Source organism: Equus quagga, chromosome 10 (genome assembly GCF_021613505.1).
Source record: "Equus quagga isolate Etosha38 chromosome 10, UCLA_HA_Equagga_1.0, whole genome shotgun sequence".
In the NCBI taxonomy this organism is placed as follows: Eukaryota; Metazoa; Chordata; class Mammalia; order Perissodactyla; family Equidae; genus Equus; species Equus quagga.
Window position 1 is genome coordinate 79462843 of NC_060276.1, and position 27971 is coordinate 79490813.

General features: G+C 38.8%; 1 protein-coding gene across 10 annotated transcripts in view; it reads right to left on the reverse strand.

Moving 5' to 3' along the window:
- Nucleotides 1-27971, reverse strand: part of HUWE1 (HECT, UBA and WWE domain containing E3 ubiquitin protein ligase 1) — a 145983-nt gene that overhangs the window by 63211 nt on the left and 54801 nt on the right. For all 10 annotated transcript variants that reach the window (XM_046673123.1, XM_046673122.1, XM_046673126.1 and 7 more), the window contains exons 7-25: nucleotides 27906-27968; nucleotides 25764-25841; nucleotides 24829-24876; nucleotides 24679-24747; nucleotides 23976-24075; nucleotides 22547-22647; nucleotides 22088-22238; nucleotides 21826-21953; nucleotides 21078-21218; nucleotides 20762-20867; nucleotides 18688-18813; nucleotides 18069-18170; nucleotides 17509-17589; nucleotides 9899-10005; nucleotides 9467-9644; nucleotides 8512-8603; nucleotides 7487-7698; nucleotides 1841-1898; nucleotides 712-888 (exon numbers count right to left, since the gene is read on the reverse strand). In XM_046673123.1, coding sequence (XP_046529079.1) covers nucleotides 712-888; nucleotides 1841-1898; nucleotides 7487-7698; nucleotides 8512-8603; nucleotides 9467-9644; nucleotides 9899-10005; nucleotides 17509-17589; nucleotides 18069-18170; nucleotides 18688-18813; nucleotides 20762-20867; nucleotides 21078-21218; nucleotides 21826-21953; nucleotides 22088-22238; nucleotides 22547-22647; nucleotides 23976-24075; nucleotides 24679-24747; nucleotides 24829-24876; nucleotides 25764-25841; nucleotides 27906-27968 — 2118 coding nt within the window. The remainder of the gene's footprint in view (nucleotides 1-711; nucleotides 889-1840; nucleotides 1899-7486; nucleotides 7699-8511; nucleotides 8604-9466; nucleotides 9645-9898; nucleotides 10006-17508; nucleotides 17590-18068; nucleotides 18171-18687; nucleotides 18814-20761; nucleotides 20868-21077; nucleotides 21219-21825; nucleotides 21954-22087; nucleotides 22239-22546; nucleotides 22648-23975; nucleotides 24076-24678; nucleotides 24748-24828; nucleotides 24877-25763; nucleotides 25842-27905; nucleotides 27969-27971) is intronic.

Consider the following 27971-nt stretch of genomic DNA (forward strand, 5'->3'; position numbering starts at 1 on the left):
TGAATCTTGAGGACATTATGCTAAGTAAAATAAGCCAGTCACAGAAAGATAAATACCTTACGAGTTGCACTTACATGAGGTACTTACAACAGTCAAATTCACAGAAACAGAAAGTAGGATGGTGCTTATCAGGGGCTGGGAGGAGAGGGGAATGAGGAACTGTTGCTTAATGGGTATAGAATTTCAGTTCTGCAAGATGAAAAGAGTTCTGGAGATGGGTTGCATAACAATGTGAATATACTTAACACTACTGAACTGTACACTTAAAAATGGGTAAAGTGGTAAATATCATGTTATGTGTGTTTTACCACTATTTAAAATAAATAAAGGAAGTTCATATTTTGGCAAAATTTGAGCAATAAACTATATGTCAATTATGCTTAAAAATACATGACTACCAAGCTTGAAAAAGGAAAAAAAACAAAACATGGCTAAACAATATCAGATTGTGTTAGAAAGCATCCACGACAAAGGATGACACACTAATAAAAACCCAGTACCGAAGCATTCTTGGAGATATACTTTCCCTTCCAATAAACTCAAATGTTAGCACACTATTTATTAGTCACAAAATTCACTTGTAGTATACAACCACAAATTTCTTCATTATTTTTTAGCTGAAGGGGAGACCACAGTAAAAACATGTATACAGAAGTACTGCGAAATTGATTTCTAAAAGGAAATACAAATATTTGGCCAGATGCTTCTTACCAATATGGATTTGCAGACACCTGCAACAGCCTGACAGGCCGCAGATGTGGGAAAGTCAATGGGCAGATTGGGAAGACCCAAAATGGTAACCAAAGGCAAGAGTCCTTTCTGATTCACAAATTCCTGGCAGTGGTCATCTGTTGTATTGTTGCTCAGAATAGATTCCACAAATTTCATCTAGGTAATGAAAATTTTAAGAAATAGTTAGAACCTGACACTTGGAACTAAAAGGCCAGCTTGGAGTAAGAACAGGGGTAGCCTTACAGTCATGTAATCATTATTTTCTAGATTACCAAAACCTCAGATAAACAGGGATAGGACCTTAAACATCCAGAAAATAAGGAACAATTACAACTTCTTCCCAATCTACCTTTTCAGCCACACCTAAAGTCATATAATTTCAAAGCGCAGAGGTTAAATGACTTGCTCAGGGCCACACATGAATTAGTGGCAGAATCAGGTCTAATCTCATAATTTGCTCATTTAGTGCTCCATGCATGATCAAGAATTCTCTCTCCCCTGGAAGCAAACATCATGGATACTTTCCCACGAATGAGCTCATAATGCAAATGAAGTCTAGGACTCTGGAAGAGTGATTGGACCAAACAAAGCATTTCTGTAAGGGTAAGAAAGTAAACTGCGGGGCAACAAACACACAGGCTACAAGAGAAACCATCTCTGGCAGTCTTAGAAGTGCTTAATGGGCTAGAACAAATGCTAAATGGGCTTCCCCTTATAGGTAAACAATTCTGGGAAAATTCAAACTCTTCACTTTTTCCTGTGAAACACACGGGAAGTTAAATGAGAAGTAAGGAGAAAAAGTATATATATTGGACACATTCAAACAACATACTACTAGATTGGCCTAACAAAGCCCACTCTAATCCTGCTTGGCTTCCAATGGGGAATAGTAAAACGACAGAAAATTGAACATATCCAAAAAAGGGAGTGTTGGCTAATTTTTGGCAAACCAGTCTCATAGAAAAGGTTTGCACATTTTCCCCCATTGCTCTGCACTTTAAGGGTCCCAGTAAAAATAAACATGGAAATCACTGGACTATTTGGTATCCCCACACATTTTCCAGAAAAGCACACACCTTTACTCAGTTTGCCCTACCATGAATCTTACCACATTAAGGATGTAATCCATGAGGGGAATAGGAATACGTTCCTCTGTACCAACAACCCTGTTAAGGGAGAAAAGAGTGAGTTACACAGAAATTCACAATACTAGTGCAAGAGAACAAAGTCAGGAAAGGGAAACAGCATGAAATGCTAGGCCTTTCTCTAAGTCAGACTTATAGCCTTTAATATATAAGCACAGAAAAAAAAAGTTGAAATCAGTTCTGAAGCTAGCTTTCCTAGTCTGACTAGGTTGAGAGCACACAGGGAAAAACCAAGCCTTTACAAACCCAGCATTCGTACACATCTCAAAAGACATTATCCTATCTTGGGCAAACTACTGTAAGAGGAATTCATCAATAGGAAAATACTAAAAATAAGCAAGTTCAGGGGCTGGCCCAGTGGCGCAGCAGTTAAGATCACACGTTTCGCTTTGGCAGCCCGGGGTTTGCTGGTTTGGATCCCGGGTGCAGACCTATGCACCACTTGTCAAACCATGCTGTGGAAGGCGTCTCACATATAAAGTAGAGTAAAATGGGCAGGGATGTTAGCTCAGGGCCAGTCTTCCTCAGCAAAAAGAGGAGGATTGGCAGCAGATGTTCGTTGAGGGCTAATCTTCCTCAAAAACAAACAAAAAAACCAAGCAAGTTCAATTAAGAGACTAGTTAAACATTTGTTTGAAGAAATGTGCCAGGACAAAGAAACAAATACATAAACATCTTACCATGTTCTTGCATCAAGTTTAAAGTTATAGAGAGCAGGAAACGGAATTTAATTTTCTTCAAAATTCCATGCTTAGATTGACAAACTATTCAGAACAAAGTTGGTCAAAAATGAAGCTAACACCCAAGGCCTCCTTCCCTAACAATCTGTGCTTGTGTCACAACAGTTCCTGAACTATTCTCAAAAACCGTGATGAGGTCTTTTGCTTCAGCCCAATGGCTACATCTTGGCTTTTGCAAGAAATAAATAGAGGGAAAAAACCCAAAGTATATTGAAGTGACACAAAATCTACCCCAAAGATAAACCCCAGGAAGGGACAAAATTTGAGTTGAATAAGGAGCCTTTGGATATAGACCTTTGGAGCAGACTTGGGGAGAAAGGGCAGAGTTGGAAGAAGGGAGAGCTAGGGAAAGAGAGAGGGGAAGGAAGTTGGCAGGAAGCTAACACTTCTTCTCACCTCTGAGCAAGATAAAATGTGAATAAAGATTTAGCAGGCAGGAGGACATTTGGCAGCAAAATGTAGACTAGGCAGAGTGGAGAGGCAGCACGAATGGCTTCAGAGACAAAATATCCAAAGCTAGGGTTTGAGTAGGATGTTGTGAACATGCTCAATGAAGAATTTGGGAAAGAACTATGTACAAAGGGAGGACCTATAAGCCAGGAATGAAATGACTCCACAGGAATATCACAAACCTTTCCTTGATGGTAAAGTTCCTCCTCAGAACCACTGCAGCATTCCTTGCTACTTACTTACAACAATTATCCATCCTTGCTTGGTTGCACCTCCTTGGAAAGAACCCAGAGATCTATCTCTACAGCTAAGGAGTGCAGGTGTGGCTCTAGCCCAATGAGACATCTGCCCTTTTACAGAAGCCAAGTATAATAGCAAAGAGTCAAAGCAGTATCATGAAATGGAACCCAGGTACGTCCTTCATTTGCTAGATGGAAGTTGTAGGGGAGAACAAGAGAGAAAATAAACCAACAGCGGTTCTTAATCCAACTCCAGGAACAAAATTATTCAGTAACTACTTTTCTCCCTACCCTCATCTTTTGGCTTCCAGGCTCAGGACGTCATACACTAATAGTAAAAATGATCAACTCTCTCCAGTAGAAATCCCCCTACCAATTGGTTTTAAGAAAAGTCATTCTAATCTTAACCTCACGTCAAACTTTGACCCATAGCATCTTTGAAACAATAAAAGACTGCACTCCCATGATAAATGAACTAATTTACCTTAACTGTCAAATTAAAAACTTCCTGTCTCTCTCCCTTCTTCAAAACATACACACATTACCAAATTCAATTTCACTCTGGCCAATTTTACATGTGTATTTATGGTGCTGGAGCCCTTAATCAGAAGTAAAGGAGAACAATTCCAATTGAGTGTTATAGTACAGTGTATAGCACAACAGATCTCATGGGTGTTTTGGGGCGAGTGGGTGGATGGGAGGAATCAGATCTTTCTTCCAGCTCTTGGGGAAACACAGCTGACTTTGGCAAAGGACCCCTCCCACTGTGCCATGATTCAGGGAACAACTGCTTCTCTGCATTTGCTGCCTTTAAAGCCCAGAAAGTTGTTATTCAAATTTCAAACACTACTTATATAATCCATTTCTTTCAAGTTGTTCAGCATAGGCAGTTAAGTTAGGCAAAGTAAATGGAATCAACCACAAAATAAACCATGGTTCACCAACTAAAAACCCTGGTTACTTACTGGCAAGTATATTCATCCCCAGCAATATCAGTTTTGTTCAGATCAAACAATTTAGAAGGCAGAAGAAAGAGGCCAAAAGACAAGTATTTTGAACAACCTGTACTAAACACCTCTGAATGTAAAACAGAACTCCCATGTATGTGTGGTAGAAATGTAGTGGCGAAGTTTCCTTATTCCAGATCTCTAGCACAAAACCATGTGTCTCAAGACCAAATACAAACACCATTTTCAAATACTAGCTGCTGATTTTGGAAAAAATCTAAGGGAAAAGAACATTGTCTCAGCCTGGAAGAAACCTGGAAACTCAAAAATTCATCAACAGGAGAATGGATAAACACTGTAGTATATTCATTAAATGGAATACTACTCAGCAATGGAAAGGACTCAACCTACTGATAGATGCAACAACATGAATCTCAAAAACATGTTGAGTTAACAGAAGCCAGATACAAGAAAGTACATACATCAGATATGATACACATATAAGACTCCATTTATCCTATTTATATGATGCTCTAAAATAGGCAAACTTACTCTATGATGACAGAAATAAGGTAAGTAGCTGCCTCATTTTCGGGTGGGGAAACAGGAAACAAAATCTGTTTTTACTGTATAGAAATTATACAAAAAAACTCAACAAAAATATTGGAAAAGATTAACTCATGTGTGTTTTTATGGCACTGGAAAACAGACGAAGGCATGGGAGACAGGAATCTGTTTGGGAGTCCCACTGAAGAATTTTGCATTTGTGGGTGAGGTACGAATAAGACGTTTAGGGAGAGGGGTGGCACACACTGCAAATTTTTCTAAGCCTCTTGCCATTCTGGCGGGAAGTACATAGCAATTCCCACCATAGCAACTGCCTGGGATAAAGACATCAAAGAACTTTCCCTTTAATATATTGTGGCTTTCAAAATGGAGGCCAAGGGGCCAGCCCAGCAGTGCAGCGGTTAAAGTTCGCACGTTCTGCTTTGGCGGCCCGGAGTTCGCCGGTTTGGATCCCAGGTGCGGACATGGCACGGCTTGTCAAGCCATGCTGTGGCAGGTATCCCACATATAAAGTAGAGAAAGATGGGGACAGATGTTAGCTCAGGGCTAATCTTCCTCAAAAAAAAAGGAGGCCAAGTTTATAGTCTCTTGCTTTTCCTTCCAGCCCTAATAATCCACATAGTGACCCAATCGAGGCTTCTAAAAGTGGCAGAAGTGGAAAAGTATATATACGTGTCAACATTTGTGAGACTCTTAGATATAGTATATGAATGAGGTAGTGACGAACACCCAGACCATGGAAAAATATCGATACCATTGAACAGCAACTGCTAAGAGTCCTTTGCAGCTCAGAAGCCATATATGACTAACACTATGGTAGAATATTAATACTTTGGGCCTAGATTTTTACTATTTCTTCATTCTCATTCATGTTTCATCAGGCCCAGTTCTCTTGGCATTTAAGACTCAGGAAGTCCTTAATCTAATGCTCTTGATTCATTCCATCAACTCACTAAATAAACATTTATTGACTGATTACCCACTACGTACAAAGTGACTGGGATACACTGTTAAATGAGACATTGTCTCTGCCCTGGAGGAACATATAGGTTAGTGGGGGAAACCATTAGAATATACAAATAATTTTAACAAAACTGTTAGGAGAACACAAAAGATCAACTTCCCATTTGGAGGTAAAAGGAAAAGCGCCTTTAAAAATGAGACATTTGAGCTGGCCTGGCAGGAACTGGTAGATGGAAAAAAAGATAATTTGGGGATGGGGCATAAATATGGATAAAACACAGTGACATGTGATATTCCAAGAAAAGCATGTAGAATGAAGAGATATGAGGGCTTGAGAAAATGTCAATTTACTATGATAGCTTGAAATCTGGGCATGTTAGGTCTAAGGTGCCTGTAAGATGTCCAGGTATAAAAGAAGTTATATGCCGATGAAATGTACACAGTTTGACTCAAAACCACCACTACAACCACCACTCATGTTTATGAAATCCTTCTCTTGTTTGTAGCCAGGAAAGGAAACCCTATCCCAGCAGGGTGGCAGACAATCGCAGGGTGTGGCAAGGAAGCACTAAGATTCTGACTCCTTTACAATAAAGTCTTGCCTTCTTTCAGGGTGTCCTCCTCTTCCAGAAAGAGAACATTTTAATCAAAACAGAAGATGCTGCTAGAATGAAGGTAGGACTGCCTTCTCAGACGAGGGTAAGATATCTGCTCAACAAAGTAATGGACTTAGTAGTTAATGATTCTCTTCCAAAAACACCCATATCAACAGGTTCGTAACTTTCTAGAGTTTCAAGAGGGCATACCAATTTTGGAGTTTAGGCCTTTGCTCCTACTGTCTACTCTACCAAAATCTTCTCTTGAAGTCCCAAGCCACTCTCCAAGACCAGCTCAAACCCATTCATATCCACGCCTACAATGCTCATGCTTTTGTCAGAACTACTTATCTATATATCAAAAGAGCACTTATTAAATGAGTGAACGCATGACTGCCCAGAGGGATCACATCCACTTCTAACTGAAGGTGATTAAGAGTTACAGCTACAACAGTTACATTTCACTCCTTGCATGCGAACACTCTAAGCTCAAAGAGCCTAGTGGACTACCCACTACCAGCCAGTAGTCTTTAATAAAACCCACCCCCATCTCACCATCCAGTACTCAATTTTTATGTAGAACAAACCTCAAATAAATAGAAATAAGAAGGAAAATCTACTGTGCCTGGTTATAATCATACAGTACATTCTAAAGCCTTCTGATTTATCTAGAATGAAGAGATAATAATCAAATGAACACAAAGAAAGACAAGCCAGTAATGAATCTCCATAACTCCTAAGGACTTCTTAGGAGACAGGCTTCAGAAGTACAATGTGTTTCATATGTGCTCACTTACGGAAACAATTAAGCAGTCAATGATGTGGAATACCAAATCAACAAAGGGAAAATAAGCCCTCAGAGGAAAGCCCATCAACTTGATATACTGAATTGTGATTCAATTTCATGAACAGCTTTTACAAAAAATAGCTTGCTAGGGCAACCAATACAAGCACAAATGATACACAAGGGTCAAGAAAGAGAACTATGGACTCTTAGGGCCGGAAGAACTTCATAATGATCTAATTCAACTTCCTCCCTCACTTTTACAGATGAAAATGGAATGCTCAAGATCACAAAGCTAGAGAACCTGTCATGCGAAAACTTACTGTTGATTAGGCTCTGTTTCATTCTGCTGGGCAGAATTAAAGCTCTGCATGGCCTGTACTTCCTCTTCCTCCTCATCCTCACTAGAGGCCTCTTCTGCAGCATGATTAGATCTTGGGGGAGGAGCAGTGGCAGTGCCATCTGCCTTCTGGATTGATGGCTTCTGACAGATGTATTTAGGGTCTCTTCCAAGATTACAGATTTCTTCAAGTAACTGAAAGGCATAGGAAATAAGAATATTTATTAGTTTAACGACAGGGATACATTCTGAATAATGCACTGTTAGGTGATTTCATTATTGTATGATTACACAGTGTACTTACACAAACCTAAATGGTAAAGCATACTACACATCTAGGGTATATGGTACTAATCTTATGGGACATCTGTCTTACATGTGGTTTGTCACTGACCAAAACGTCATTATGCGGCACAGAACTGTAATTAAGGAATGGGGAGATGACTAGCGTTTTTGGAGCATTTTCTATGTGCTATACACAGAAGTGCCAAAACACTTTATATACATGTTATATACACCACACCTGGATTGTAGTCATCAACCCCATTTTACAAACAGGGGAACTGAAGTTCTGTTAAGTTAAATAACTTGTTCAGGATCACATGGCTATTAAGTGACTGACTCACTGATTGATCTGACTCCATGTCCTAATTTACCAAGCACCAGGAACTCATATACTAGTTTCAATAATCCTAACAGGCAACTGGCAGGGCTAGTAAATGTGAAAAGAAAAATTCAAGAAACAAAGATTAGAAAGGGTAATATGCTTTTACAAACAGAAGCTAAGCCTTGGCAACTTGTTAATATCCTATATAGGAAAGCAATACTTAAGTGACTTTTTTTTGGGCAAATGATCAACCTAAGGACACAGAGAAAATGAGGCAGACATAATCCTCTTATAGGCATAGTCCAAGAATCCAAATGACCTCTAACAGGCCAAGCCTTCTTCTAAAAACTCCACCTTCACAGCTCTCCCATACCTATGATCACAGCCTTATCAATTCCCACCTTGATGATTGCAGTTGTTGCATCCGTTTTGAGAGTGGGCTGATGTCTCATGAGCTCATCAACAGCACTCCCCAGGTTAGATGCAGTATCCCCTTAAAGCAAAAAATGAACTGTTAGAAAGACTAAAGAAAATAGAGCTTAAGCTATTTTCTGTGCCAATATAAGGAGGAAAGAAGAAATTGAGATGGTTGTGATTTTCTAATGCCATGCTTTCTTGAATGAATTCACACCAACCTCCGCAACCAAATCACTGGGGAGGAATAAGGAAACTTTATCTCTACTAAAGATATTTTAAAGTGACTATATGTGCTACATTCTATCCTAGCAATCTCTACTGTCAAGGTCTGAACTAGTATTGTGGAGTGGAGAGAGAGAAAAAAAAGAAGCATAAATCATTAACCCTCTGGCTGCCCCAGTAAAGAATGATAGTGGCTAGAATGCTACAGTGGTGGCCGAAAGCACATTTTTGAAAATTGGATTCTTTCCGGAGCACGACCTTATTGCTATTCCTCAATGATCTGTTTCTCTAATATACTGAGAAGGAAATCTACTCATTTGTGACTATCTTAGGGACTTGGATATTAGAACAGAAGATTACCAGGATCAACACCTCGGGACGTCACATCTCCTGTTGCTGCAGACTAGATGGTGGACCTGGAAATCTACTGCTGCTCTCTAATACCCGTTTCTCACCAGCACCATGACAGTACATTTAACAGTGAACTGTTGAGAAGCATGGAAATATTATGAGCAGAGGCTAAGTATGAAGTATTCTTTTCTACCTGCAATACAACGTATGGTGATAATTCCCATTAAGCTTAGCACACCTAGCCAGAAAAATGATGTGAGGTCAAGGAAGGGTTTCCTTGCCAATTGGTGGCTTGATAATCATCTAAAATCTTGGTATAACACAGCAAACCAATTATTTATTGTAAGATAAATCCTGGTGACTTACCAAGGGGATCAGAACTCCTCCTCCTCCGCATGGCTGGGAGGTAATCTGGAGATAGAAGAACTTTGAAGAGACGTTCAAAAGGCTGACACTGTACAAATGACTGAAGACCTCTGGCATTCAAGCAGAGTGCACTGAATACATTTGGGAGGGAGCCAAGTACTTCACGGGTAGCAGGAACCTAGAGAAAAGATAAAGTGAGCTTAAAGACATCTAAGAGTTCAAGTGTAGATGCTAGGAAACTCTGGCCAGGGGTACTGCACAGAGAGATAAAAGGGATCTTAATGACCAGGTCCCAATTAGTGTCAATACTACATACAAAAGACAAGATAGGAATTTCATGCTATAAGACTGCTTTAAGGATATGTGTCTGTATGTTTTTGCAGGGAGGGGTATGCATGAAGTATTCTTTACAGAGCATCAGAAAGAACTCACATCTTTAATAAGCAGCGCATGCAGCATGACATCTGTCAATCCATTGTCCTGGAGTGAGGAGAGCAGTGATGGTTCTTGAAATACAAACACAGTCACCACTTCAGTAGCTAAAAAAAGATGAGAAATATGAGAAACTGAGAGATTCTTCCCAGGTATTAAAAGCAAAACTCCAATGGCTTAAAAAAAATACTCAAAACGTACAATTTAAATGTTTGTGCTTACTATGAAATGAAAGTTCCTAATATTGCTCATCAGAGATTAATCACTATTAAGAATTTAGTGACTACCTTTCAAGATTTTTATGGACAATGTACAGGTATGACAAGTATAGTTAATAATAGATAAACCTAAAAATACATCCCTTTTTGTCTGCTTAAGCAGAAAAAAAATCTAAGATGGAGGGCTGGTTTGCTGGGTTAAAGTGAATGTAAACTTAACTGATGAAATATATAGACAAAATGCCTTCTAAAACAATTTTTTTAAAAAAAGATTGGCACCTGAGCTAACAACTGTTGCCAATCTTTTTTCTTCTTTCTTTCTGCTTTTTTTCCCCAAATCCCCCCAGTACGTAGTTACATATTTTGGTTGTGGGTCCTTCTAGTTGTGGCATGTGAGACGCTGCCTCAGTGTGGCCTGACGAGTGGTGCCATGCCTGTGCCCAGGATCCAAACCAGAGAAACCCTGAGCCGCCGAAGCGGAGCGTGCGAACTTAACCACTCGGCCACTGGGCCAGACCCTAAAACACCTTTTCAGTAACTTAAAAATACCCTAAGTAGTGTTAAGAGTCCTTGGGTATTAATCTGACCATGTTTTTGACGATAATTTTTGACAAAGTAATATTTAGAAATGTGCTGTAAAGACTTTGCTTCTAGAATGTGACAAAAACTCTACTCAAGAGCAAATAGTACAGCATAACTCATTCATTAAAAAGTACAAGAGAAGCTAGAAAGAAAAGAAAAAAGTAGAATTAGGTGAAACTGAAAGCAAAAGGCACGAATAATTAAAAACTAGTCCTCTGAAAAGACAGAAAAATCTGACAAACTTATGGGAAATCTAACGAAGAAAAAAGAGAGCAATATGTATTACCAGTGAAAAAAGAAAATAAAACTGGATTCAGAACAAATAAGATCTTTTTACAAACTGTATGCTAACAGGCAAAATGCAATGCTTTTGTAAAAAAGTCATAAAAAAAAATCAACTCTCAAGAAATGAGAGCAAAGCAGACCACACCCACAACCATGAGAACTTTTAAAAGTAAAAAATGTCAAGTAACAGCAAGGTGTCAAACCAACAGTTTCATATGTGTTATTAAACCTTCTAGGAGCAATTAAGACAAGCTTCCCAACTCATTTTTGAGATTTTTAAAACTCTGGTTTTAAAATCTGACAAAATAGGGTGCACACACATACAATATCCATAAACCATGTATAAAACAAACTAATAATGCTGATGCCTGAGATCTAAGAGAAACCAAAGGATTTTCAGTTCAAGATGGTGAATAGAGCATCTCTCATCTATTCCAAATGCCACGGAAATGCTAGATAAACGGCAATTACTGGGGACCAACAGTTGTCAATGGCGTTTGGGATTTCTCATGGGCTATAAACTTATGGAAAATTCAAGTCCTTTTTTGGGTTCCTACTGGTATATGACAGATCCCTTCATAGACTCTCATTTGTACAAATGTCTGAATTCTAAGGGGCTATACTAAAATTGATAAACTAAAATTACTTTCTACTAGAGGTTACTTAGACATCAAATCTGTTATTTTACAGAGGTCTAACTATAATGCTATGTCATAATGCTACTGTGCAACAGGAGAGTTTAAATCCTCTTTTAAAATTAACAGATAACCAAGAATTGTAATATTAAAAAGGACACACACAAACTAATTAGCTCCAGATGGAACCAAGGAACTGACTCCTGAAAGAGTTAAGTAATGAAAGATAACTCTTAAAAAATTTATGATTGAAATCAAATTCTAGAATCGACAAAGCCCATATAGCAAGAATCTGTTAAAACAAAGGGTCTCTTAAGAATAAGGAAATAGTTGGAAATTAAAAATGTTTGTAAAAAGTAAAGAGTTCCATAATGCAAGAGGTACCTTGAAAGATTATACAGAGATATTCTTTCAGAAAGTAAGTTATATGAGGCTTATTAGCTATAAAATAGGGTTCTGGGAGAGAACATGTAAGTCAAAAGGAACCAAAGAAATTTTCCTGAAGCAGAAAAAACCATTCAGATTTTTAAAAAGGCCTAACCAAGTGCCAGGAGGAAACACTGAAGAGAAATAGAACTAAATACACATCATGGTGAAATCTGTGAACTCCAAGGGTAAGGAAAAATTGAAGTTACCTACAAAGGAAGAAGAACCGGTTTAACATCATGGTTACCTACAATATGTAACATCAGAAGACAATGGAAAAATATCCACAAAATTCTGAAAGAAAAGGAAGTGTAACACCTTAAAAATTACTCAAAGATGTACTCTAACAAAATTTAAAAATTAATCAAAGAGAGGGAACGTCAAGGGTTACTAAAAAAGAAAGAAAGAAAGAAAATAGTGAGAAAGAAATGAAGTAAAGGCAGGCAGAAGGTCTTATTTTGTCCAGTTTGGCAAGAGACAGAAAAAGAAATTTAACAAGTTTAGATGTCAATAAAAGAATATAAGGATAACCATTACAAAAAAAGGAGTAAGAAAATTAATGTAAGATTCAGAATATGAAAAAAAATTAACATAAAATCCAAGACTTTAGGAAAAAGAAAAACAAACATACTGGAGATCACAAAAGATGTCAACACTATAAAATTCCTCCTTTAAGATAATAATGCATACTACTTTAATAAATCATTCTGCTGAAAACAACTAAAAGTTGGATTAAATACTTGATACACCTTTTAAAACATAAAGAGCAAAGTAAACTATAGTTAAAGGTCCAAACTAAGCCAAAGTGGGATTTCAGAGCCTCAGGCTGTTGCCTTGAGTAATTTACCTAATCAAGTGACCCTGGCTTTCAAGACTGTTTAAGGTATCAGGAATAGGACATAAAAGCACAGGGATATACCTTTATTGAGTAGGAAATCCAGTAAAAAGGAAGTCTGTTTATATTACAGATAGCAGTACCACCTATTACATGTGATGGAGCCTGTTGGAGAGTTGCTGCTTTCCACTCCATGAACAGGTCACTCCCGATAAAGGACTGGACTTAAGAGTCAGCCCAACGGGACATCTGATTGCAGTCATTTTGGCCCTAGGCAACACCTCAATAGAGGTATATCCATTGTTCATATTTTTATAGACTCCTGGGTGGTAGCTAATGGCCTCATTGTTTTTTCCTGGTTGATGGGCTCAAAATAGTCATCACATTCAGGACTGTGCTTTATGGGGCCTTCCACATTGGGAATATATTGCTGCTCAGACTTTACATATTACAATTAAAGTCTCATGTCTCAATTCACGTTAAGGCTGCCACAGAGGAAGTTCATTTTCATGCCATGATGGCTCACTTACACTTTTCAAATAAGCTCAGATATTACCTCCTGCCCCTGGCCGAATGGGACCATGAGACCTCCAGCTGTCGCAGTTCCCAGACCCTTAAAATTTGGGCTAAATTCCCTGGCATCCTCAGGCCACTGGTCCTAGCCAAAACTCTGGCCTCCCAATGCAATCTTTCCGCCTTGTCCTGCCATTGGCATTATGGCCAATGGGAATCCATACAAAGAGGTAAGATAAACACCCCTTCTCTGACTGGCAAATTCATTTTATTGAGCCACTACCCTAATCTGCTGGTGCAAACTGCTATGCCCTCACAAAGGCTGATTGTTACACAGGCCTGCTCTTGGTTTATCCTTCTTGCCATGCCATTGTCAACACCATTACTATAGGCCTCACTAAATGTCAGTTCCCTTTGGGCTTCCAGATAACACTAACTCTATCAGGGTACACACTTTATTGCTCATTCAGTCTGGGCATGGGCTGCAAAAACAGGTATCATTTGGAGCTTCCAATTTGTCTTACTGTCTCCAGACAGCAGGCCTAAGAGATATAATGACCTACTCAAGGACATACTCTTAAACTTACAAAATGGACAATGGTCTCCTAAATGGGTCTCTCTTTTGCTCACTTTAAATAACCTAACAAAATGCAACTAGGATCTCTCTATTCCCTTTTCTAGCCACAAAAGGGGACATTTCCCATATATGAACTGATGATACCCAAATAAAATCCCTGTTCACTTAAAGACACTCCCTCTCTTTCTGAGGAAGATTAGCCCTGAGCTAACATCTGCCACCAATTCTTCTCTTTTTGCTGAGGAAGACTGGCCCGGGGCTAAGATCCGTGCCCATCTTCCCCTACTTCATATGTGGGACGCCTGCCACAGCATAGCTTGATGAGCTGTGTGTAGGTCCATGCCTGGGATCCGAACTGGCAAACCCCAGGCTGCCGAAGCAGAGTGTGTGAACTTAACCGCTACGCCACCAGGCCGGCCTCGATACCTCCCCTTTTTGATCCTGGTGCAATCTATGCTAGATTGGCACCTGTATTGAGAGTGGGTAATAGAATGGGATCCACTGAAAACCTAGGGCCCTTGCCCTCTCAAACAGACTATTCTGTATGCCACAAGAAAGGTCTCTGCCAAAATCCTTTTCCAATATGACAGCTTTAAAGGTTCACTAATGGAGGTCCCTCTTTATAGGAAATGGAGGTCTTGGTACCTGCCTGGTCCTTCCAAAGAGGAAAAGGAAGATCTGAAATTAGTTCCCAATACTAACATTCTTAAATAGGATACTAGCTCTGGACCCATCCTATTAGAGACATATTGAATGGGAAACCACTACAAGATCTGTGATAACAATGCCTGTGACTCCCATAATAAACAGGTACCTCTAGCATGCCAAGGCCTAGTGGCCACAGGTCTGAAACTACTCTGGAACACTGCGGCTCTGGTTGGCCTGGCAATGCCTTGTTTGGCTCCTGGCCTGGGTCTGGAACAGAGCACAAGCAGACTTGAACAGATAAAAATGTGGCAGGGCTAAGAGAGGAGGTGAGAGAGAAGAAAAGGCAATTGGGGAAGTTAAAAGAGATACAGCTGGGTAGAAAAGTGGGGTAGAAGAGCCAGAGGTAGGATTTGGGAAGAGTCAGAATCTTTATTTGGCAGGTTTCAGCATGGAATTGTTGCAGTAGGACATCACAATCTCACGAGGCTCTTCCTCAGTGACTTCCCCTTCATGCTCTTCCTAGCCTCACTCACCAATTGAGTCTATACAATGATGGCCCCCCCCCCCCCCCCCCCCCCCCGGACCCCATTGAGACAATTTTCCCTAGCATTTCTGCCCTGATAGAATTTGGCCACCAGAAACTCTACCCTCCAACCCCCTTGGGCTACTGGTTCTCTTGTGACACAACTCCTGCTCAGCAAGATCATATATTCTACTCCTCCAACCACTCCCTTCTAACCCATACATCTTGACCTGTGTCCTATGGATATTTAGTACCCAGGACACCCTAGATCCAGCTAGACAGTCTAGCTCTTTCATCAAGTCTTGCCACAAAAGGGAGCACTGGGCCATCCTTTCACCTATTATATTGGGCCTCAGCACCATCTTTGGTGTAATAATAGGCACAAGTTTAGGTATTTTCAATTCTGTAACAGACTCATCTCACAGAGGCTACCCAGACAATGGTACAACTCCTGGCCAACCACATAAACCAAACAGTTAAGGCCTTAGAAGCCTTTAATGAGGAACAAAGCAGTCTAATTGCTATGATAGCTGATAATAGATTGGTGTTAAATTACCTACTCCTATTTCAAGGTAAAGCATATGCCTTAAAGGGGACCTCCTGCTGCATGTGGGTCAATAATACAGGAAAGGTATCCAGAATAGTTCAACAAATAAAACAACAAACCAAAACAGCATATTATATTACTAAAATACTCCAAGAGAGTCTCAGACCCCTGTTAATTTCTTTTCCTGGCTGTCTCCTTCTGCCTGGGGTGAAAGGCTCTACACTATCATTTATAAAGCTAAAATAATAATTGCTGGCCCAATTATTTTGGGTTGGCTTGGCAAATTTGGTCTCTCTCAAGTACAAGTTTATTTACAGGAAACCTGGGAGGTTGCTATGCTAATTCAAACATCAGGGATGAATTAAGATTCTAGAAAAGGAATTTTGACCTCCACCGATGTTTGCTTCACTGCTCTAAGTCTCATCTCCTGTTCCCTGCATCATCCTGAGAAGGCTCACCTGCTCCCCACCCCTACCCACAAGCACGTGTGTCCTCTTGCTGCCCCTTTTAAATTTCCCCTTTACAAAAAAAAGGCCTCTGCACTTGCTTTTCTCTCTCTGATAATGGAGCTTTCTCTCAGAGAGAGCCAACCTTTCCTATCCCTTGACTTGGGACTTCTCCACCTGTATAACAAATCTTTCTTTGATCATACTGAAGGACTACTGTCATGAGTTTTGCCATCTAAACCTAACCTCAGGAGGGAGTCTCTCCATGTCAAGATGGAGTTGCTATAACACAAGGGAACACTTCCTCAACCTGATAAAGAGGAACAAAACCTTTAACACAAAACCTTCTGCCAACCTCAAACTTAATGGTGAAATACTTAATGCTCTTCCCTCTGAGTTCAGAAACAAAGCAAAGAAGCCCATTCTCACCACTTCTATTTACCAATGCATTGGAAATCTTTACCAATGCAGTAGGACAAAAAAAGAAATAAAAAGCATAAGGGTTATTACAAAGAAAGAAGCAAAACTGTCTATTTGCAGATGACAAGACTATGTAGAATAGCTTAAGAAATCAACAAAACAATTATGAAGTACTAAGCGAAATTAGCAAGGTCACAGGATACAAAGTTGTTATACAGAAATCCTAAATTGCTTCAGCAAGGAAGTATCTAAGTTGTAGTAGCCAAAACAACTCCCTCTAGACACCCCAAAGTATTAAAAAAGCCTGCTTCTGGTACAAGGACGTTTTCTCTATTTACACATCTCCCACTAAATTTCTTTATAGTTTTAAGGAGAATTCTAGAAGTCTATGTATTGCTTGTACTGTCCTGAATATGTATGGCACTCAATAAATGCCAGTTAATAACAGGTTTTAACAACAGCAATACCCAAAATAGTGCCAATGTCAAAGTGCAAAGACATTCTCTACAAATAACTAAGTACTCATATCTTCCAAAACTGCATTTTCCACAGTGAGAAATAATTTTCTGTACTACAGCTCGTGAATCTGACATTTAATTCTGAGAATGGAAACCATACTGACTGGATTTTCCAGACTAAGATTAGGAATCACCCATTGAATAAGGACATGTTTCTTATCACACTTGCAGCCTAAGTATAGCACAAAAAGCCAAATGTAGAATACTTATTACAAATGATTTACAAAACACTGCTTATAGAAAGTTATTTGGCATTCAAGAAATGGATACTTATTTGAAACTGAATTCTGACCATTCTCTACTTCATCACCAACTAGAAAGATATTAACCACACAGTGGACAAATGTGGATAGTAAAATCCTGCAAGGATATAAAACACACAGAGAACTCTGCAAAGTTATTTCCACTTGCTATAACCAAATATCAACTCCACTTACCTAGGAGGAAGAGTGATGGGCCATAGTATTCTGCATTGCTGATGATGTGTTTCAGGGAGGTAGGCAGAGAACCATCCATCACTAAGAGAAAAGTGAACATTAAGGAGAATATGATCAGTCTGGGAGATGGGTGGAGCCAACAGAACAATATATTACATATACCACACTGTGGTAAACAAACTCTGTGTTGATTCCAATCTAATGGCCTCTACTTGTCTCCTCCTCATATTCTATCATTTATCCCTTGTCCATGCAATAACCTTTTAACAGTGGGTCAAAGGATAAAAGAATACAGACAGAGGGAGACAGAATAGGGTAGCAGAATGCAAGTGAGCAGAGTCAAAAGGAGGAAAAGGAAAAAGACAGGTGAATCATTATGAAAATAGCTAAATGATCCTTAGGTCTATGAAAAGTGACATTAAATGACTAAAAGCTATTCAAAATGGCATGGCCTTTTCCTAAGTCTGCCTTGTAAAAATGGAGTAGTGTCAGAAAGCATGAAAAGGACTAATTTTTGAGAGAGTCAAACATCCTTCAAGAAAGTATCTGGAATCAAGTACCATGCCGTATGCCATCTGAGAAAGCAGGATCTTGAATGGCCTTTTTGAGGAAATTCAACATGGATTTGAGAAGTGCTGCTCGTTGTGGAATACACTGGACTCCTGCAAGGGAGAAAGACAGGGGATTATACTGGGTTCATCATGAGACCACAATGAACGGGCACATAAAACAAATTTTTAAGAGATTCATATACACTATAACACCACCAGCAGACATTCGAAGTGAGCTCTCCAGATGTTGGAAAGAATACTTACCTAAGCTTTGAAATTGGAAAAATAAAATCACTAAGGGCTGCACAAAACTAATACTAAAAAGCCTAAGGTAAAATTACAAAGTGAAAAAGATCAACTCTGATCCTCAGTTCCTGTTTTAGATATTACCTGCCTTCCAATATAGCCGTTTTTATAAAATAATTAATGTGAGAGTAGTTAGAAAACTATAAAATGCTATGAAATAAATGTTAATATAAGAAAACAGACACTGGAATGGCAAAGTAACATGCACAGTCATAAGAAGAAAACCTCCAAATGTACCACTTAAGCTCCCCCAAAGCACACTCCTTCATTAGTTTATTAAGTCAATCAGTATGAAAGACTGTGTATATATGATTCTACGCACCAGGACGGGGGCCAGGGCCAGAGGAGATGCTAGTGCTGCTGCTGGGACCTGCTCTTAATTCAACATCCAGCCGGTGTTCCATAGAGATGGATAAGCCCGAACTACTTTCCATAGTCACATCTGCAACTAAAGTAAAAAAGTTACAATAAAGAAACTAGTTAGAGTAAAAGGTACCACCAAAAGAAAGACTGTTTAAGAAAAAATTTTCCATTTAGATGAGATGAATGATACCGAAATGGAGAAGGGGTACGATATTGAAATCCAAAATGAAAATGTAAGCTTTCCACAAACAAACAGAAAGGTATTTAACATCACTAGTTAGTCAAAACATGGAAATTAAAAACAATCCTACAAAAGGAGTCCTTCACTATTTCTCACCCACCAAATTTGGGAGGAAAAAAGATAGTAACTAAGACATGCAATTTCATATATTACTGATGGGTAGCAAATAGTTGATAGAGCTTTTTGGGAGGGTAACAATAAATAAAAAAAAGCATTAATACTCAATATATTGTACGGAAGGATGTCTATGATACAGCTAAAGAACAATGTTAAGTTGATCAATATGTTAATGATCTCATCTTCCTGTTTTAAAAAACTATACACTTAAGTCAACATGTCTTTGAACATGCATAAAAAAGACTGGAAAGAACTACACCAAAATAGTAGCTATGGTGGGTGGGGAGTGAGCATTCATTTTTACTTTATACACTTGAATAATTTTAATTAACTGAGTACAAGATACACAATTACTTCTTATAATTTATAAAGCTCCATTAGTGATAAATCAGTTTCCATTTTGAAATACTTTCTACCAATCTTTTTTATACATGTACAAACATACATACATGTGCCTACTTATATATGTGAAGCACAAACTCATGGTTTTGTAACCTTGCTTTTCAGTGAATATAAAATTTCCTCTGAATACATCAGGATCACCTGGATTGGTTGTTAAAAATGCAGATTTATTGGTCTTTCCTTGCAAACTTTCTGAATCAAGCATTGCAGACAGGGTCTAAATTTTTTGCAAGCACTTTATTTTATGCTTATGCTTACTGAAGTTTGACATCCATTGATTTATAATGAACAGTGAGTCATTAAATAGTCTTCTACATCAGACCACTTAGTATATGTCACATTTTAATCAACACTCTGGGATCTCACCCATTAACTCAAATTCCAGCTCGCCCACAACAGACTAGAGCTAGAAATTGGGTAAAGAAGCTTTTAAGTACAGCAATATACATAGATAATTGTGTTCGGAAAAAAAGAGAACAAAAGGAACGGCAACCTATGGATATTTAATGTCAAGAATGAAAGCATTATAAAGTCTAATACCTTTATTATAAGCATGGTAACAGACATCCTGGGTCATCGAGAGTAACTGAAATTCTAAGAAAGCTGTTTTGGGAACAGTTTTTTTACTTTTGGTACTAGTACTATGAACTGCGCATGGGTGGGGATCAGGGAGGTTTAAAAAAAGGACACACATGATGCACCCAAAGATTATCTGGTCTTCTGTCTCTCTGATTTTATAATTTAAAAGTTGCTCCCTATCCAACTTTTTCATCTCTCCTCTCCCTTTTCAAAACAGCCAGACAGTTTCAGAAGGTCCCATTTTAGAGTCCACATTCTCTTTACCTTACCCAAACACATATTTAAACACCTACGATTTATCAGGCACTGCTGGAAATAACAGCAATCAACAAAAAAGTATCCTGATCTCGTGGAGCTTTAATTTTAGTGGGAATAAGAAATGAACACAACACTTAAGAAAATAACTATTAAGTCTTGACATAAAACAAATTAACATCATAGAGGACTCTACTGTAGCTCTACCATCTGCTTCACCTTCCATCTCTATTCCCAACAACTTGTGACCCCCCTTTTCTAATTATCCTCATGAAAAACAATGCACAAATCATTCATGCATAAAATACCTGTTGTGTTGCTGAAAATATATACTAAAGTCAGTTGTGCAAGTTAGAATTTATGAAGAAGAATGAAAATTGGAGTTTGATGACAGGAAGACACCAAGCACAAAAATATTCACTTAGTAACTGTTAATTACCATCCATATCAGTTTCCATTTCTTCTCCTTCTTGTGTAGTACTGGGTCTCTGGATCTTTGGCTTGATCACAAATGGACATTCTTTTCGGCACAAATCTACTTCATGCTACGATCAAGGGAAAAGTAGTAAGAAAAGCCTACATATGTACTGGGGATTAAAAATAATCATAATGAAAGAATGTCACAGGCAGATTACAGAATTGGTTTCTAAAAACAGAAGAGGGATAAGATGGCTCTTTAGGGTTATTAGGATAGTTCCTAGGCTAAGCTCTCACTGGGTATAAGTCTATACAAAGTGCTCCTTGTATAATAATACCTCAAGTCTATAAATGAAAATAGAAAGTCCACTATGGGATTGAAAAGCTGCCATGTCCAGGTTGGTGATGAGGTCAACCACTCTGACGGCTCTGGTGACAAATGTTATCTGGTCCTGTTCATCGCCAAGAAACTTTATGACCTATCAAGTAGAGAAAAGAGGTAAAACCAATCAAATGAAAAGACACAAAGCTGTAAATAATGTACTCTTTTGGAAACATGCAGTCTAGGGTCTCAGGGAGGTAGCACAATATAGGAGAAAAGAACATGTGTTTGACTTTTAATACTTGTCAAATGATAGTGCTCTATCACTTCTGGGATTCAACCTCTTGAGGTAAGGGGAACATAAATTACTTTTTAGGATTAAATAAAAAATTCAGGGAGAAAAAAGCTGGTGCCCAGTGACTAGCACATAGTAAAGCCTATTACCATAACAGTGTAATTTACAAAGTAACTTTAACAGATATTTTCTTCAGAGTCACACCTAAGACATGGCAATGTCTTGACTAGTACCTGAGGCCTCCTATCACACCATGCTGGACTATGATCAACTCTTAATAATGGAGACAGCTGCTCTTAAAAGTTGTTAATGAGATAACCAGAAGGTTAAACTAGAAAAATTATGTATAACCCCTTCTGGGCAAGCTTTCTTATGCTACCTGCTCTGTGAACCATTCCAAACTTGCAACTCTAACCTTGTCTTAGTTGATTTCCCCACAAATGTATTAAAAGAAAAAAAAGTAGAGCACCTTCAATAAGGCTTCCATCATTCCACAAGAGACCAGGGCTTCGCCACCAGCATCATAGCTGGCCAGATGGTACAAAAAAGAGAAGAGGGCAGTGGCAAACTGGTGAGGGTATGGGTCCATGGAAGGATCTACAAGGAAGGTTGGGAGAGGGAGAGAAAGAGCAAGCTCAGAATTTGGTGTTAAGCTGGCAGGATGTTAAACAAAGGCAGATAAGGAAAGGGTGGGGTTCTTGTTGCCTAGGATAAGAACCATCAAAACTTACCAATCATGGCCTGGATACAGTTTCGCACAAGTACAGGCAAAAATCCATGGTAGGAGGCAGTTCCAGTACAGTCAATAATACTGCTGAGTTTCGGAGTTCTTTCCAAGTGGACAATTGATGTTAATGTTCGTAAAGAAGCAGCTTTAATCTCCTATGAAAACAGAAGGTAAACATGGGATGTGTTAAATAAGAAATGGATGACTGCATCAAGTTGCTAATACCCCAAACTCTAAAATTTAAGTCCTTCTACTGGTAATTGCTTGGGGGAGATCATGGAGGTCTGTTGATAATAACATTGAAAATCCAGTATTTGTTAACTTTTCAGCTAAATAGCCAAAGGGAGAAGCAAAAGGGCCAAGCTTCCCTCTTGGGGTTCACTGTAAACCCCTGGGAAATACCAAAAGGCAAATAAATACATATGAGCATGATATTCACAGGACAATATTAATAAATACTTACCATAAGCTGCTTATCTGTTATCTGAAGGACATCTACCAACTCCTCTATCAACCCATTATACAAGATACTGTTTGCTGACTCCTGCAAGGCATTGGAATACACTGCAAAAGGAGAAATAAACACTTTAGGCAAGAAGGCAGTGGTCAAGCCACTGCTCAAAGACAAACCTTTTGGCACCTACTGGTTTTGGGGAAGAATTTCCTTCTAGCCAGCACTGGAGGGCAGAATCTTTGAATTGTAGAGGATCAGATGATATATGGTGATAAGCTCTAAATACCCACCAAACTAACAGATTCTCCTATTAAAGGTATTGGTTTTCGTAAGCAAGGATTTTGGGGAATGGAAGTATGAAAAGAGAATGAAGAGTTAACTTTTTATAACATTACTACTTGATATGATAACTCTATTATGCCTTGGACATAGACTTCCATTTTAGTTTCTTGATATGCTTCTGGTTTTCACTGGAAATACTTACACAAGCTGTAAAGAACACAATTTATGGACTATTGCAGACTAAGTCAGAAACCTGTATGACACTGGAGTAAAAGTTAAGAATGCATGTAATCCACTTTCAATGAATCCCACATGGAGGTAATACTGAACACAGTCTTCTGAAGTGCAAACTAATGGGATTTGAGAACATTCATTTAGTTTTCAACAAACATTTCCTGAGCACCCACTAACATGCCAGAAGCTATACCAGGTATGAGTGCAAATAGGAGAATAGGAATTTCCCTTCAAGGAACTCATAGTTTAAAAGAATAGACAAATAAGTAATAACATAATGAAGGCTAGTAATATTAAAAGCAGCTACCATTTTATACCTTCTGTGTGCCTGGCCTGTGCTAGGTGCTTTACAGGTTTTCATTTAATTCTCAGATCAGTCTATAAAAGTATTGTCCCAACATTAAGTGAGGAAACTGAAGCCAAAAGGATAAACATGTGGCTAATAATCTGCAGAGTGAGGGTAAGAGCCCAGGACTGATTCCAAAATCAGTGTGCTTTCTACCCTACCACCCTACAGTAAAAGTCAAATGCACAGTATTGACTACTTAACAAAAATTTTCTGACTTATTTCAAAATTATACTCCTAAAGGGACAGAAGAGGAAGATGAAATGGCAAGATGAAGAACGGGGGCCAGTGGGAGATGACTACCTGAACACCCATAAAAAGGAAAAAATGAGACCAAAATCAAGACTAAATACATGTGTTATGTCAATAAGGATCATACCCTCTTTCTGATCCAACATTAAAGGAGCTTAAGAACAATGAATACAGTGAACACCAGGAATGCTGATTTAACAATTTAACTTGTCACCTAGGTAACTACAATAAGCCTCATAGCAACCAAGACAGATAAAGTTCAAAGGAAATCAAGTCTAAACTGCCTAATCAGGGCCTGTTAGTTACAGCTTGTTGTTTTCTTACCTAATATAGATATTGCATGCAGCCTCGCCTGAACAGCTTGCAATCGCTTCCTGTGATTAGAAAAGCCATGGGCCAGGCGTATGTGTGTAAATAACAGCATCTGTAGGGACATAAGACCTAAATTAGGAAATCAATAGAAAAGGAGACTATATTTTCTGAGGGCTAAATCTTATCTATTGGGCTACCTAGGAAAACGGTTTATTTTTGCTATTTGTTAAGGTATCAAACAGAACAGTTCTACTCTGAGGTTAGCTGACAAAATGGAAGGAAAAGATCAGAGGCTCACAGAACCCTAATATCCCAACTATAAGCTAAGAACTCTCACTATACTGACAGGCAACAAACTGGAGAGATTTGGCAAGAGTTCTGACTGTTATTAACCAAATTAAATATTTTATCACTATCACAATGAGTAGGAAAAAAATAACACAAGTAAACGGTTTCTCCTTTGGTATCCAAAGTGTTGAGCTACCACCACTTATTAGATACTCATGGTGAGTAAGGCAGTGCTTTCCTCAAGCTCTCATAAAGACCTAGGAAGTTAGTTAAGTATTGGGCTCATAAAAGATGAGGAACTAAGGCTCATAGAGGATAATTAATTTGCCCATGGCCTGACTCGATTCTTTCTGGTACAGTCTCCCAGCCCAGCACATTAACCTATATGGATAACAACTACACCCTTTAATATTTTTAGGACATATACCTGCTTATCCTTAGGAATGCTGTACATTTTGGTAAGAGATTCCATGATTTCAGATGGGCTTTCTGAAATCTACATTAGAAAAAAACCAGTTAGGAACAAAATGAGAACCAAATGTTAAGAAACTAGCCAACAGTCAAAGATTTTTCTTACCTTGTCAAGTTGCTCTATGTGAATATAATGTAGTGTGTTACTAGTTGTCTGAAATTAAAAAGGAGAGTTGTTAGGAGTCACTGTATACCTTAGCTTCTCCTGCCACAGGACTGCAAGAATTCTCTGAGAAAGCCAAGATGTCACCCTAGGCTGAAACCTAATTGAATGCTCTTAAAATCAAGGTAGCTTTAGAGTCCCTCAAAATACCGATTTTATACACAGAATATTCTCAGGAAAGCTTCTTTGAAACCAGTAGTATCAAAATATAATGCACAGAGTGAGACACATTTCATATTCTTCCTTGTCCCTTTTTAACCTTCACCGACTTAACTCAAGAGCCTCTGTATTCATAGTGAAGACTGAATCCATGAAAATGTCATCTCTCTAAATATGCATTGGAGCTGTTTTCAAGGCACCATTAATCTAGAAAGATTATGTACGTATTTATGTATTTATTATGTATTGTAGGCAGAAGGAAAAAAAGACCTTATTCACTAGGCCACTTCTAAATGAAACTGAATTTTAATATCTCCTCACAGAATATGGAATGACCAGATAATTGAAGTAGGATTGTGTAAGCAATATATAGACTTCTTAAAGGCTGGCTTAAGTAGAGAAAGTTGAGCCATCACTATCCAGACAATTATACTGCATGTTGGAATTCTCAACTGAGACTAAGAAAAACATACAAGTCACAGCAGTGCCTCATAAAGGGAGTCCTGTCTTTTGGCAGCTCCAACACAAGTAAGATCCAAACCTATCAGAGCTGGGCATACAATGAACACTTATTCCTGAGAAGCTGCTAGGTATATTTACCTTGGGAGGGCAGCAACGTAGCTCAAAACCATTCCCTCACTTACCTGAGGAGTCCTACAAGAGTCAACCCCAGTTATAGTAGATTGTAGACTATCAGAACAAGTCTGAATGAGACTCACCCTTTTCTCGATTTTGACCTCGGCCCCAGGGTCTGCATAGAATTCAAAGTGTAGTGTAGTTGCACTGGGTGGGTATTTCTGTGTATAAAGCACATGAAAGAATCAGATACCATCTTCTCTCAAATTTTCCTACAAACTCCTTGTCCAACTCATTGTGAAGTAGAATGAGTAGTGTAGTCAGCAGCTACAGTGCCTTCACTCCTTGTCTTGAGCAAAGCTCAGATGTCTTCTAACAAGACAGAATCAGGAGGATGGAGCCCAGAGCACCAGAAAGCTTTCATATTTCTACTTATGAGTTACCAGTTGCCCTTTCTTTCAAGAGGTCAATTTTGACTGTAGCTATTCTCCAGAGGGAAAAGAGGGGCAAGGCTGCAAGTAAGAATCCAAGAAACAATGAAGGAGAAATACAAGGATTAGGTACCAGCTCGAGAATGGAAAAGAACATTCTGATGGAAACCTTAGTGTATATCATCACCCTTTGGAACATTTTATTCAAAATATGCCTCATGGGCATACCTTCATAATTCTTCAAATGCTCCCTACAGCACTTCTCATGATATCCAATTGCGTTTCTGCACAGGTAGATATCAAGTCATTATAAACCAGACCCTGACAACAAATCCTCTTTAACTCAAGAAAAGCAACATGAAAAACAGAGTAAGACCACAACAGCATGCCTATTAAAATGTATCCTTGAAAGAAACCAGTAGCAGTGGTTGCGTATGGAGATGGAGAATTATTGTATACTCCTTGATACTCTGAGAATTTTTTAACATGTATATGTATTACTTCCTTTTACAGTATACGTCATATTCTTCAAGTCTGATGACATGCCAAGTATCAATAAATAAAAGGATGTGTGATTTCTTAACACAGGCTGCAACCAAAACAGGTAACAGATATCATGCAAGCCTAGTAGAGTGTATCATACTGTTTTGTCCAAGGGGTAAAGAACAAGCTTGATATACACAAGGAGGCTCAGAATTAACCAACTAAACTTTATTTATTTATTTTAAAGGTGAGCACCTGAGCTAACATCTGTTGCCAATCTTTTTTTTTTCCTTCTTCTCCCCAAAGCCCCTCAGTACATAGTTGTATATTGTAGTTGTAGGTCTTTCTGGCTCTGCTGTGTGGGACGCTGCCTCAGCATGGCTTGATGAGTGGTCCTAGGTCTGCACCCAAAACCCGAACTGGCGAAACCCTGGGCCGCTGAAGCAGAGGGTGCAAACCTAACCACTCGGCCATGGGGCCGGACCCCCAACTGAACTTTAAGATGAAAAATTATTTTCTCAGAACTAGAATTCTAAACTGAACACCCTTGAAGATTTATGTAGCTTTATTAAACAAACACTCACCTCCCATATTATCCAATATCCATTCATATACAGTACACTAAAGAAAGTATACCAGCTAAGATGAGAAAGTAATTTGTTCTAATTTGTACTTTTTTGTGAAAAAGAGCCATTCTCCAGGGGAAAAAGGCCTGCTAAGATAAAAGTCACTAAACTTCATCGCAGCCATTTGTCCTATACATGACAAACTGATGAAAGAGTACATCTGCTGGAAAATACAGTTGCATCTTGGCACAGAATTGTCATAACAAATCCAATTGTGCCTTGTGGTTCCACAGCAACATATCAAAGCAGAGGGAAGGACAGTCTGAACTCCTACCTAAGCATGGATGAAAGGTAGGAACAGGACAGGGCATGAGGGGCAAACATGAAAAGCACAAACACAAAAAATTATAAGTTCTCAATAATCTTAATGGCAGAACCACTCTCCAGGCAGCCATTCTTAAATCATGCCAGACTGTCCAGAGTTCCAATAGTTACAGTGAGAGAATGCAAGCAAATGCACTTTCGGGAATTATTCATGACTTTCAAACTGATTCACCAAATGCAGTTTCCTACTCAAGAGCAAAATATGAACATACACAGTTTCTGAGATTCTTCCTCTACTGCCAGCAAATTGAAAGCCCATGTATTTCTAGACAAGGTGTGCTATGTCTCAATTGATCTCAGGTTCCTCAAAGGTCCTGATGTGAAGTGGGACTTTATATACCATGTATTCATTGTAAACTTGGGCTCATAAAGAGATCACACACAGCCCTGCCAAAAGACATCCATATCAAGAGTTACTTACCATCATATGCAAGTCTCTGCAACATTCTGCCAGTCCAAAGCCATTCTCCTTTCCACCCCAGCTCTT